The sequence below is a fragment of the Carya illinoinensis genome, chromosome 12 (assembly GCF_018687715.1).
Source record: "Carya illinoinensis cultivar Pawnee chromosome 12, C.illinoinensisPawnee_v1, whole genome shotgun sequence".
Taxonomy (NCBI): Eukaryota; Viridiplantae; Streptophyta; class Magnoliopsida; order Fagales; family Juglandaceae; genus Carya; species Carya illinoinensis.
Window position 1 is genome coordinate 22,849,456 of NC_056763.1, and position 13,762 is coordinate 22,863,217.

A 13,762-nucleotide genomic window follows, 5' to 3' on the forward strand; every position below is an offset into this window, starting at 1 on the left:
AGGAACAAGAACATTGGCAACTACTTGTAGCCTTTAACTCTAGCTTGAAGTCATGAAAATTCAACTTTAAAGAGTTATAACATTACCAGAAACCACTCCGCCACAGAACAAAATGAAATTCTCATATTAAACTCAACTTCCATTTCGGAAAGAACGAAAGGTTAAAATAGTAACAGCCACAAATTTTAAAGTAGATTTTTCTCTAAGGTGCAGATATCCAAAATAAGATAGAATAGTCTGATTGCAGCTCAACTCTCAGTTTGTTCCCTCAGCCTCCGGATAGTGCTCCTTACGGTCACAGCACTAGCAGTGCTGTCAAGAAAACAGAAACAGCCATTGGATTGTTATCTACAAGTGTTAAAAAAGAACAGAAAACAGCAGACCATTTCAAGTTAGGATTCTTACTTCAACGTGTAGGCACCACCTGCCTTGACCTTTCCACAGTCTTTGCAGCCCCAAATACCCACAGCCTTCCTCTTCACTGCAAACTGTAACAGGAAATCAATAATCAGTAGTAGAACATGCCATCTGATAAAAGTGAAAAAAGGAATACATAAGAACTGATTGACACCTTACCTTCCCGCAAAATTCACAGAAATATTTGCTATGCTGACTGACTTCCATCTTCTTAATCTGCTTTCGCAGACTAGCACCATAACGGGTACCTACAATAAGAGGCAACATGCTGTATTAAAAAATCCCCCCACCAGAAGACATCCATAAGGTTAGAATAGTATGAATATTTTCAAACCGCAATATTTCTCATGTGTAATGCAAGTAACAATGGATAGTGCAAATCATAGATTTCAATTCTGTTCCGTTCCGTTCCACTTGGAATTTTCTATTCCGGTGTAGTACCCGGTACACTATACTTCTTCCGTTTTGTTCCAAATTTCAGCCCGTTTCAGCCATTCCGGTCAAATTCTGGCCAGAATTGGCATTCTGGACCGAAATATTATGTTCCAGTGCTTAAACTAGAATGATCACCAGAATGGTATTTAAAACATCGATGCAAATTTTCAGCTTACATTCTCCCATAAAGTAACTTGCCTATATATTCAGAAATTTATAAGAGGAAGACACACACACATAAACAGAGAGAGCAACTAAATACCGTGAAGAAACAGGACATCCAATTATCAATGACTAGTAGATAAGCTAGGTTGAATTTAACTTCAGTATAACCAAAAGCACAAAATTTACACACTTAATATAAAGCAAATGTCATAATTTCAACAATTCCAAATAAAAAGCACTCTGTACTTCAACATTAATGTAAAAACCATATATCCCACCTTTTAGCAGTGGGAATATGGTATACCCCACATGCCAACCATATAGCAGCCCGTAGCTTAAGTAGGCGCTAAAAACAATAAGATCAAAAAGCACTAGTAGAAGAGGTTCTTTTCTGCCCAGGATAATTGTATGTGAAAACTAAAAATATATTCAAGGATGATATTATAGACTAATTCTCAGTTCAGCCTTACGGCCAGTAAGTAGGAGGCACTTTCAAATCAAGAACATTGAATCAAAATGCAATCTCATGCTTACAAGGAAAAATCAATTCTGAGGCATATATGATTAAAAAAGTACACGTACTGAGCAAATCAATAAGAAAATTGAATGGCACTTACCATACTTTCCGACAATACCCGCCTTCTTAGTTCTCTTGGTCTGCATCATAAAAAAGCATCATTAAATGATTAGTCCAAAGATAGGTCAATAATTTGGATCTTTCCGTTGCAATCAAGTGTTAACCAGACTATATATTAGCTCAGTGAGCTAAAATAGGGGGCTTATGTGGCATAAACTACAGGCCATAAAAATCCTTGACACCCAACATTGAGCATGTCGCGAATTCATAATGATGTGAGCCAGAGAACCGCTTACTCAGAAAATTTAACAGCCTCACTTTATTAGATATCAAACATGCACCGTGCAGGCCGTCAAGGGGTAATGCCAATGACAGGTCCTAACAACCCAAGCCCTATCTCTTTCTCTCTAAAGCATCAATTATGTGCTTAATATTTCCATCTTAAACGCCAAAAAGATAAATTGCAAACAATAGATTTAGCTAAAAACCCAACGTGCCTACCAAAATTGTACTCCCTGAGATGATCCTACTGGTTGAACCCCAAGTAACAATGGCAAGCAAATTCGACATAACGAGCGAAACCGACGATACATTATGCATCTGGGACCATTTATCGTTTTGTTCTCTAGGTGCCATAGCATATACTAACCAAAAAACGATAAGAGGGATAAAAATAAAATACCAAATGAAGCATGAAATAAATCTCATCGTTCTTAAAACTGTAGCTAGTATTGGGGAACTTCGTAACAAACCATTTTCTGAAGAAATAAAAACATCCTTAGCTTCAAAATATGTACACATCAAGATAATAAAACGGTGTATTTTTCAGTGAAAACAATCAGAGCGTCGATGAACATATATGCCTAACATACAGCTAGAAGTGAATGAATGCGAGAGGGAGAAAGAGAGAGTACCATGATGGCTGGATTTGAAGGTACTCACTGACTGCGAAAGACAAGGAGCGGCTGATTGAGAGCGAGCAATTGGAGAAGCCTAGAGTTAGGGTTCTTGATTCGGTTTTATTCTAGTTTGTCAGAAATGTCTTGTTAACTATGTTTAATTATATTATTTTTGGTCAGAAAGAACAAATCCGTTGTAGTCTAGTTGGTTAGGATACTCGGCTCTCACCCGAGAGACCCGGGTTCGAGTCCCGGCAACGGAATTTTTTTATTATTATTAATTGTTAAGCGTTTACATAGATTGCTAAACTCATCTCTCATTCCATCGCAGGTTCAGGTTGATCCATTTTCTTTATTTTTAAATTTCAAATTATTTTAAAATAATAATAATAATCATCATACAACCTTTTTTTTTTTTATAAGTAATAATAATCATACAACTTTTGCCAAATGTCACCTTCCTTTCAAGAGCTGCTGGTTCATTGGTAATCCCGATGCCTAAATAAATGAAGGACCACCAGGAAGGCATCTCATCTCATAGTCACTGGTGCCTAAAATAAGTACACTTAGAGAGAGAGAGAGAGAGAGAGAGAGAGAGAGAGTTTTCTCATGAGTTGAAGAAGGATTTCTAATAAAGATTAAAAAAATCCAATTCCTGAGTCTTGATGTTCTTGACATAGAGCAAAGTAAAACAACATAATTTAAATTTATATTGGCCTAGACCCTAGAAAAATATGGAAAAATTAGAAAATTGTAAAAGTTAGGTAAGTTTGTTGAAGTTACTTCAGCTATAGGATTAAAAATAATCAGTCAGAAACTTACCTAAACAAAACTACAATTTTTTCCAAGGCATTTGGAAAGGTCAAATGCATGATATCCCTACTAATTTAAGCAGAACAAGAGAGAAATAATTGTAGACTGAAATGGTCTCTCTCTCTCTCTCTCTCTCACTCTCTCTCATTCTTCTTTGCCTACAACATATTCAACTCATCACATTACTGATGATCCAGAGTCACATCCCAAAAGTCATAATAGTTTTGTGTAGCTAAGCATAACCCAGAATCACAATCCAGTTCCACAATAAACTACATGCTAATGACTCAACTCATCACACGCACATGCATATAATTTCAGCACAAGATTTCAGCTAATTATCATTCGACAACGCAAATTGAACCATTCATTGAATCAGATCTCAAGAAATTTCTGGAGTGATGAAAATTGATTTTATCACTCCTACAAGTGAATGTGAGCACAGGGGAGATTACAGGTGGAACATTGATATCATGATATGCATCAAGCCTTTGAATAAGCTATAAATTGTGAAATCTAGTTAATAATACTCAAAAGTAAAAGAACTGAGAATCACCAAGTGTCGACTAGGAATGAAACATACCATTTCCATTATTTATGGTCAGTTTTTACAAAGATTTTCAGGAACTTCTAAATGCCACCGGACACTTGAACCAAAAAAAGAACGACTTCAGTTGCATGGACTAAATGGTGATCATATAACTGGTCTCTTCTCCAACAAGGTAAATGTTTCGATCAGTTTAGACTCTTTCTGTTGGTATGCTATCTTCTCAAAGATATGTTCAAGTTTCTCATGTTTAACCATCTCTTCCAAAATCTCATCTTGTAGATCTGTAGGTGGGAGTTTCTTCCGATCACCACTCCTGTCCGAAGGAGAGAATACCAACTCAGACAACCAGTCCTTCTCAACTTGACGATAATATTTCTCCTCTTCCTTTGTCCCGAAGACAATGAGATGGTAGACGTACACTACTTTTTCCTGCCCAAGCCTATGTGCTCGGCATATAGCTTGTCTTTCGACTGATGGATTCCATACAACATCCAGTAAAACAACCCTTGAAGCCCCAACCAGATTTATACCTTCAGAACAAGCCCTAATTGACGCAAGTAACACCCTTACTTCACTTGTTGGATCATTGAAAATGTTAATTGAGGACTGGCGCTGCTTTACATCTAGCTGTCCATCCATATACAACACCTCATTCCCTTCAGTCCAATTAAAATGAGATTTAAGCTGGTCCATTACAAAGATCAACGGGTCAAGATATTGGCTGAAAACCAAAACTTTTTCATTCATTGCCTCACTGAGTCGGATGAGTTCCATTAGAAACTTTGTTTTTACTCCAGCGTCAGGATTTAATCTTTCTAACTTATCCCTGTCAGAAGGAAACTTTTCTTCCCCACATTTGAGCAAGAGTGAAGGATGGACAGAGATCAAAGACTCGTAGTACTCAAATTTAAAATGGTTCGTCAAAGCACGATGACAGAGTTCATCAAAAAGGCTCTTCTGCAGTTGGGCTGGCTGTAATATAACCACAGAGTCCCTCAACCCTGGAAGTTTTTCTTGTAGGATGGAACCTTTGTGTACATGTACAAATGGCTCGATCATATCTCTAACCTTTTTCAGTTTCTCACATCTCATTCTATCATCAGTGGCTTTGGCAATTGAACTTGTAAGAGATCCCCATTTATGTCTTATGTTTGCGAACTGTGGCCTTGCCAAGCAGAGAGTATTATATAGCTCATCAAAATTATTTTGAAACGGAGTTCCTGAAAGAATAATGCGCTTTTCCGTTTTTATATTTGATAATGCCTGAAGGATATTACTGTCAGCATTACGGGGAATGTGTCCTTCATCAAGGACAACTAGACCAGGAAGCTCAAGAAGGACTTTCCTGAGCTGAGAATGTTCAATATTTAGCCCTACTTCACCCTTTCTCTCAACTTCTCCAGTAAGTTGAGCAAACAGTTTGTAACTTATCCCCAGAATGCTTCTATCCATTTTCCAAGAATATAACTTCAAGATACGGATATCTCTTTGGTCAAGATGTCCAACTTGCCTCACAATGTAGTCAGTCAACCTACTTTCCTTGCCAGACAACTCCGACTTGTTCAGATTGTGAAAAGGGATGTCAAACTTCCATTTATGAAACTCCTCTTCCCATGTCAGCAGCATGCTACAAGGAGCAACAATAATAGGCCTGCATGACGGATAGAACTCCATGTATGTTTGGAGAAAACCAATGGTTAAACGAGTTTTCCCTGTCCCAGGTGCATGAGAAATAATACACCCATTTCCACCATGAAATGCTGTTTGGTTTTCCAACTTATCAACATAAATTCCTCCAGCTATGTTCTTCCAAATAAATTCAAAACCATCACGCTGATGTGGATACATACTACTTTTTATACCAGGAACGATGTCCCACACTGTGCCTTCAGCATGAGCTCGGGTATCACAGTCAGAATAGGAATCGCAACCAGAATATTGAGAACCAAACTCATTGAAGATGGAGTGGTTCATTGCTCCTCCAGCGTCCCTCCTGTCTAATTTTCCACAAGAATTTGTACTCTGGAACATGCAAAACCACATTAAAGAAAAGAACAGTATTCTGATGCAATATTTTTTTTTTGTAAGTTCTGAAGCAAAAATTCTCTATCACAACTCACAAATTTTTTTGAAAAAAGGTTTGACACAGATCACCGCCCTTTAACCTTATTTAGAATCATAATTCTTATTATGGTCAGTGCAAAACCCAAATCAACATGTGCCAAGTTACTTCTGTACATATAGAACTCTGTGTGTGTGGGCGGGCGTGTCCTACGAGGTAACATCACTGAATATTTTCTTCCAGTACAGTCCTTTCCAATTCAAACAAGGAATTCCGTTATCAAGTCAATGCCCATACCATGTGTGTCCTGCTAGAAACCAATGTCTCGTGTCCAAGTGTGGCAGAACTTTTTATTTAGAAGTAGATGTGGCAGAGAGTTATCTTATGTTTATTTAAATTCAACATTTCCACTGTCATTGTACATTAAACCATCAAAACATATTAACGTAATTATATCTCATGGAACAGAGGGAGAGAATAGATAAACTAACATAAACAATCTTGATTATTACGAACACGACTAAGACAAAATTGCATGACTTACAAAAGATGGTAGAATATACTTGATCTCCATTTTCACATATGAGCAAAATGCACATCTAAGTCCAACTTGTTCATCAAGAATAAGCCGATGATTCCCTAGGTGACAAAGGGTAGCTCTATCAATATCATCTTCAGGAGGAAGGGCATCTTCATCTTCAACCTGTTGGTCAACATCTAACCTTTCAAGTCTCATTGAAACAAATACACAGATGAGGTGCTAAAAAATCACAGGTAGGGCAAAAAGAAAAGCAAAAAGAAAACCAAAAAAGAGAGATCGTCTAGATTAGAAATTGAAGAACCTGTAAATATGGTCATCATGTGTGCAAATAAGGCCAGGGGAAGGGGAACTTGAAAATAATACCAATAAATGTGCAAATTTTAACCTCATTTTCAAAACACATGCTTTAGGCTTTTTGTGAATTTGTTTAACCAGAAAATTTTATCATCCAAAAATTTTATCATCCATGGTGCTATGTTCATTTTCAAATCATGCCAACAACATAAGTCCAGTTATATTGGAATCTGACAAAATAAATACGAAACCGGCCTACCTATTATATGGCAGACGTGTCTTGGATATTTCTATTGGCCCAAAATGACTTTCCACCTACTGTGAATGCCGTGTCCATGGACCAACAGAATTAGCAAGGATGAGAATTTGTATCCATATGCAGTATAACAAATTTTGGTATTGGAATTTGATACGCTTGATCCTCAATACGAGGATGCATAGAACCAACCAAATATACTGACTAATCTGTAAGCCGTGCAAAACTTAGTCCCGACTCTTAGTTCTTGGCAACAATGTACATCGTGACTATTTCAAAACCAAATACTCAAATTCATGATTTCACCAAAACAGAGGTCTTTTACATATCATACCCATTCAGTATTTTTGATAGCCAAAATAAATAGGTTTCCTATAACGGATCATTGGTTAATCGATTAAATAAAACTTCATGCAGAACGGAAAGGAAAGCAAAGTTCCTGCAGCGCCTCATAAAAAGGTTTAAAGCAATATATGAAAGAACAGAATGAGTTGAAAAAAACAGCATTGTTTCTTGGCCTGTTCCTTCACAATACCACCATACCTTAGCAGAATCGACTGAACCAATTTCACTAGCTCTGAGAGCAAGCTCCAGCTGAGCCCAAAGTTCATCCATTTCTTTCTCGTCTTCTGATTTCTCTGGTGGACTCGACTCCTCAATTCCAAAAGTGAACTTCAGTGGTAGAGTTGTCTCGGCAACTGGTGGATTGCTTTCATCTCCGGAAATTTCGTTTCTAGAACAATCCAACTCTTCCAGAGGAAATTCTCCCTTCTCCAACATGGAATCTACAAGAATCTTCATAAAATCACAACTCTTTACCAAACGGATACATTTTCCCTCGGTGGGCATCCTCAGCTTGCCTTTGTTAGTCTTGCACTTCCCTCTCGTAGACGCAGCTTTCTTACCGCCAAGATAAGTCTCGTCATCACTCAAATCATCTTCATTCTCGTAATCAGACCCAACTTCCCCTTCATCACCACTATCATCACTGTCATCACTATCATCACTGTCATCACTGTCATCATGCCCAGATAAAGATTCCATTTCCTCCTCATCAAGACAAAAAGGGCGACTTAATGTTCCGAGCTCCATTTTTTTCTTTCCCCATTTCGAGGTAAAATGCGAACGAGTTCTTCCGGCCACACAATCGAACTCTTTACTGGGGTTAACAGAACAGCAGCCTTTGTCATTATTAATATTGCTATCTTTGTTGTTTTGAGAATTAAGCAACACATCTAACCCAGATTTTCTCTTCTTGAATCCATTGTCGATTCCCCTTGGCCTTACCCTCTTATGATTTCCTCTATTCTCGTTTTCCACGTAATCTTCCTCTTTCTCTTCCTCTTCAGCCCTGCTATCCGAGCTCGATGCTGCAAAATTATCACAGCTTTCCAATTTCAACGATATCTCAAATCCATCTGAATCAACTGAAACAACATTATCCCCGCCATCCTCATCCACATTCCTTCTCAATCCATCAGAGACAGTATTGCCATCACCATCCTCGTCCGTATTCCCTTTCGAACCATCTGAATCATCCGATACAGCATCAACACCACCATGCCCGTCTTCATTCCCTTTCAACAGTCCTAACCGTGACCAAGTCCTGTCATCACCACCATCCTCAATTTCATTCATTTTCAAAAATCCTAACCGTGACTGAGTCCTGCCCGTCACACCGCTACTCTTCCTGTCGGGCAAAATTAAGCAACCACTCTCAACCTTTCTTTTCAACGATGAAATCATTTCATCGTTATCTCTCTTGCCACTGGAATGTGGACTACCGCATTCAGTCACATGTTTCCCGCTCAAACCATTCCCATCGTCAACTTCAATGCAAACAACATCCTCGTCTCCCTGCACCCCTAATTTCAAACTTGAACAATTCGAGCTTACCCAGTCCAAACCTACCCCTTCAGGCAAAACAACCATCTGTTCGTCACTATCATCCACCATAATCTCCTCTATATTGTTCATTCCCTCAAAATCTGTCTTAGAGTTTTCGTCATCTTTCAACCCCATACTCTTCCTGCCCACAAAATCCCTCGATTCAGTTCTGCATCCTTCAACCGAATCATTCACGTGAATCTCTTCCACACTGGCCTCCTCACTTCTATCAGACACAGAAACAGTCTCAGTCTCTGTCTCCGCTCTACAATTAGTCCCTAATCTCTGAGAACCACAAACCCCTTTAATATTATCCTCCATTAATTTCTTCCGATTACCTCTACTGGGTCTGCGGGAACTGTACGAGTTAACCCCATTATTCTCCTCCCTCTCGTTCTTTCTCTTTTGCTCGGAGTACTCCTTGTAAATTAGGGCTTGCTTTTGCCTAGTTCTCCTCGCTATCGGCAAGCTATAGTCTATCATTGCGCCTCAACAAAAAGACGCAGTCTTTCTCAACGCAAAGCCTACAGCAAAAAAACGAATACGAACCCGAAATAAGAAATCAGGTCACCAAAGAAATAAAAAACACGCATATTTATACAACAAGTACATACATAGAAAACGTACAGAGTACGTCCGATTCAGGGAGAGAACTACCTTCAACAATCAAAGCCCGAGTTCGAGAGAGATAACCCGAAGAACACCGAGACGGAACAAAAGAGAACGACAGAGAAAAAAGAGAGAGAAAAAGGGCGCGAAGCTTGCATGCAAACAATGGTGAAAATGTGTTGGACTTTTGGCTTTTCCCTTGCGACTCAAGGACTTCAAGCTGGCAACTAGAGTCTACCGTCTGTCTGGAAAAACTTTTACTTTGTCTTTATGTATAGAATTGTCAACATTGCCCTTCAAACTTGGTGCCTGTTTCCACTGGGACCCGACAATCTGAGTGAAAATGTTGTCTTTTGGATGTTCCATGCCATGCGAACGATCCTTTTTATGAAGTGCGTGGATTATCCTATCTGTAATTAATTTTAAAAAAATTTATTCATTATTCTCATCATATATAATGTTTTAATTTTTTTATAAAATATATATGAGAAAAAAATTAAATTAATTTTAAAAATATATATTAAAAATAAATAAAATATATAATATATGGAGATGATAAGTAGTAAAGTCTATAAACTTTTCATATAATGCTACTCATCATTTTAATTTTTATCATATTTCTATTATTCCATGATGTAGTATTAGATAATTAAAAATTATTTATTATATTTCACTTGTAAATATATCATCTAATATCTTATCATGAGATGATGATAAAAATTAAGATGATGAGTAGATTTTTTCTTTTTTTAAATACAATTAACATTTCTCTTATAAAATTTAATTTCCAAAATTATACTATTAAACTTTTTGTTTTTCATATTTAGCTCGCTTTTTTTAAGAGAGTGTTTACTAATTACTATTCACGAATATTTAATAATTTTTTATTATTATCCACAACATATTTAAAATCATTTGCCTATTCAACTTTAATACACGTGTGACAATTCACTATAAATTATAGACGATGCGGACCCATTAATGATTGTGTTTTATTTTCCTCATCAGTTATCAAACTAGTAAAAGTTTGCAAATTTTGTGCAACTTTTCATTAAAAAAATGAATTTTAAATAAAATAATAGATTTAATTATACTATTTCATGATGTGATTTTTTTTTTTAAAGATCTGTTTAAAACGTGTATACTTGGACCTTGGTACTTGTTTAAATTATTATTCAATTTTAAAACCGGTCTTCTTTTTTGTTTTCTTTTTTATTTTATGAAGTTCATCCTTTTCAAGTTTTTTTTTTTTTTTAATTTATGTATTTTTTTTAAATGAAGGGCAAGTGCATCTTTTAAGCTGCCCATTAGGAGCTTTTTGCCTTTTGCCATTAACTTTTATTTTTTCTTTTGAACTTTCTCGATTAATGGAGTTGTTTTCAATTTCCTAAAAGACAAATAAGTTTTCATCAAGATGGCTATGCACATTATTGGGTTTGTGGAATCTAATTTATTAGTCTGGTGGCCCGACTTGAAGATCTGACTCGAATATAATTTGCTACATTTTTTGAGTGAATTTTTAATGAAAAATTTAGGCATTATTTTTTACTTAAGAAGCGCCAAGACAATATGTTCGCTAAACTTTCAACTCAAGTGAAAATTAGCTAAAAAATTTGCATGAGTCTCGTTCGATAGTATACTCGAGTGAAGTATAAACAAAGAGTTTGCTTGACTCAAAGCTCGAGCAAAAACCAAATAGAGTGTTCATTCGATGCACGCTTGATACTTTGCTTGAACAAATATCGTAGAAGAAAAGTGAAAATTAGAGTTTATGTCATGTAACCCTGTAAATATGCTTATTTTGAACAATATATTTGTTCTGAACAATGAAAAATCGTCCCAAAATGTATTTTGTGATTTTTCAATATAATAAAATACTCTGCAGTTCCGTGGACGTAAATACTAGGTATGTTGTTGAACCAAGTAAATTTATATCATGTGATTAATTGTTTGATTATTTTTTATTTACTTTTATTTTATTATTTTCGTTTTACGTAAGAACACGGATGTCTTGCACATTTATTGGAAAATCTAGAAAACTTACCCATGTTGGATATGTAAATCCAAATTTAGATAGTTCAGCTAAATGTAATTTTGGTGTTTTTGAATAGAAAAGTTTTGCACATCATTCTCATACACTACACATAATTTTTTTCTCTTATTAAATTTGTGGTATATAGATGATAAATAAAATAATTTACTTAGTTTATAAAGAATAAAATAAAATAAAAAACAAAATTAATAAATTAAAATAAGTGTGATTTATAGTATATGAGAATGATGAATAACAAAACTATAATAGAATATTAAGAATTCGTTGTACTTCATTTGTCTCTTCTTTTTCTTTCTCCTTCACATTGGGCAATAGAGCCTGATTCTTACTTTTGATGAACTTGTAAGAAGACATTTTATCCTTGAGTCTAACTTCAAATAGGTCGGGTGAATAGAGGAGATTTACACCCTCCAGTAATATGTTGACACGTCTGCATATTAAGAGGAGAAAAATACAACCGCCCTCACCTAACTATTGCCCAAACAATCCCCCAGCCCATCATCTCTCTTCCGCCCAAATGTTTGCTCTCTCTCTCTATCTCTCTCAAGTCTGAAGATCAGATTTTCTCCCCATTTCAAATTTTCGCGATGGACTTTATGGGAAAGAAGTTCCTTTCGCGACTGTCTTGGGTTTAGTTTGACGCCATCATCTATAAGAGAAAAATGGAGCAAGTTCTCTTTCTCTTTAATAATATCTTTTGAAGCTCTTCCACTAAACATTAAAACAAGCTAATCTTTTCTTGGGTTGGATATGGTAAACTAGAAAATATTGATTTATTTATTCTTTTTCAATTCTACGTGCTCAAATAATAATTTCAATATTTGATTCTAAAAACTAAGCAAAAATGTTAGAACTTGTACTTGCTAGACTGGGTGGACAGATAGGTTTTTTTGCCTATGGTTATTTTTCTAGATGTGAGTTGGATCTTGTTAACTTGGACCGTGGCTATGTATCAAATGATTTGCTAGGTGGGGGCACTTGAGCAACTTACTGAGGTCCGGATCCCACTTGACTAAGGGCAGAGAGAAAGTGATGGATGATGGCTTGTAGGGAGAGAGACTGAGTGGTGAGAGAAAGTGGGCTTCGACTAGCTTGAGGAGAGACAGAGAGAGAGGAAAACAATGGTGGGAGATTGTGTGGGTTCTATTTACATGGAGACAGTCATATTTTTCTTTCTCTTGAATTGTAAATGATTCATTGTATTATTGGAGGGTGTAAATTCCTTCTATTCACACGTGGCCCTAATCTCGCTGTTTATCCTTTTGAACTCACATGACGTACGTGATAAGATCATGAGAAATGCTATTATATACGTCTCTAATTTATATCACTTACTTTGCTTTTTAGCATAATACCACAGTATAATATCAAGTGACTTAGTAAAAAATTTAAAAATACAAACATAAAAGGGTAAAACAAATTTAAGATTTTAATTTTTTTAATGTATTTTTGTATGATATTTTGTTTTGAATATATATATTAATATTTTTTTAATTTTGTAATAAATCACGTCTAAGAGACAAAGTAAATAGCATAAGAAAAAATATAGTTACAAGTACAATTGTGTACTAATCTGTGTATCAATGTGATGTGATTGGTCAAAAAGTAGATTTTATTAAAAATAGTGTTAATTTAAATTTTAAGTATAAATAAATCAGTATTAGTATACAAATTAATGCACAACTATACTTGTATGTAGCAAAACTCATAGCATAAATTAGAAAGAATGTTAACATTACCCTTAAAGGTCATGTCGTGCGGTACTCTAATATCGCATGATTGGCTTTCTCAATGGCTATGATGTCATATATAGCCATCTACTTAATTCGAAGCCTTGTTATCACTTATAAAATTCAATTTCACTCGGTAAATAGTTAAAAATAAACTATTCATGAATAAGAAGTGCTATAAAGAGATTTTATAAAAATATACTTATAAGCTAACATCATTTTATATAATACGTTATATCTACTTTATATTAAAAATAACTTTATAATTTAACATATTATATAAAGTTATATCAATTTATGAATTTATTTTTATAAAATCTGATTATAACAAATATTTTCTCTTCAATGTATTTGTTAAGGTGTGTTTTGTATGTTGCCCACTAAAGGAGTGGTTTTCAACAAGCTACCTGCAAGAGGAAGCTTCCGATGCCGAAGCTGGGAAGCTTCTGATGTCGAAGTCAATAAATTCTCCTT

The 13,762-nt window shown here is 35.6% G+C and overlaps 2 protein-coding genes and 1 non-coding gene across 5 annotated transcripts; 1 reads left to right on the top strand and 2 right to left on the bottom strand.

Annotated features, from left to right (window-relative positions):
* Nucleotides 1-105: 105 nt before the first annotated feature.
* LOC122289670 (60S ribosomal protein L37a-1) lies at nucleotides 106-2,631 on the bottom strand. The gene is made up of 5 exons (XM_043096867.1): nucleotides 2,509-2,631; nucleotides 1,635-1,674; nucleotides 577-665; nucleotides 406-488; nucleotides 106-312 (listed from the first exon to the last, which is right to left on the bottom strand). Exons 1-5 carry the CDS (start codon nucleotides 2,509-2,511, stop codon nucleotides 249-251), a joined length of 279 nt encoding a protein of 92 aa, XP_042952801.1. The 5' UTR covers nucleotides 2,512-2,631; the 3' UTR covers nucleotides 106-248.
* Nucleotides 2,632-2,683: 52 nt separating this feature from the next.
* TRNAE-CUC lies at nucleotides 2,684-2,756 on the top strand. Its single transcript has one exon. It is a non-coding gene; the product is annotated as a tRNA-Glu (tRNA).
* Nucleotides 2,757-3,802: 1,046 nt separating this feature from the next.
* LOC122290436 (SNF2 domain-containing protein CLASSY 4-like) lies at nucleotides 3,803-9,710 on the bottom strand. Of its 3 annotated transcripts, none has more exons than XM_043098113.1 (4): nucleotides 9,554-9,710; nucleotides 7,553-9,420; nucleotides 6,463-6,621; nucleotides 3,803-5,878 (listed from the first exon to the last, which is right to left on the bottom strand). In XM_043098113.1, the coding sequence occupies exons 2-4, from the start codon at nucleotides 9,377-9,379 to the stop codon at nucleotides 4,001-4,003; spliced, it is 3,864 nt and encodes a 1,287-aa protein (XP_042954047.1). In that variant the 5' UTR covers nucleotides 9,380-9,420; nucleotides 9,554-9,710; the 3' UTR covers nucleotides 3,803-4,000. The 3 variants fall into 3 exon arrangements, with proteins under 3 accessions (XP_042954047.1, XP_042954048.1, XP_042954049.1); XM_043098114.1 differs by having other exon boundaries at nucleotides 9,524-9,678; XM_043098115.1 differs by having other exon boundaries at nucleotides 9,511-9,655.
* Between the last annotated feature and the right edge of the window lie 4,052 nt (nucleotides 9,711-13,762).

Coding starts and splice junctions, on each gene's coding strand:
- LOC122289670 (XM_043096867.1), bottom strand. Junction 666..1,634: donor GGGTATTGTCGGAAAGTATG/GTAAGTGCCATT, acceptor CTCTTATTGTAG/GTACCCGTTATGGTGCTAGT. Junction 489..576: donor TCTGTGAATTTTGCGGGAAG/GTAAGGTGTCAA, acceptor TTCCTGTTACAG/TTTGCAGTGAAGAGGAAGGC.
- LOC122290436 (XM_043098113.1), bottom strand. CDS start 9,379: ATGATAGACTATAGCTTGCCGATAGCGAGGAGAACTAGGCAAAAGCAA. Junction 6,622..7,552: donor GTTCAGTCGATTCTGCTAAG/GTATGGTGGTAT, acceptor GTTGACCAACAG/GTTGAAGATGAAGATGCCCT. Junction 5,879..6,462: donor AGTATATTCTACCATCTTTT/GTAAGTCATGCA, acceptor TGCATGTTCCAG/AGTACAAATTCTTGTGGAAA.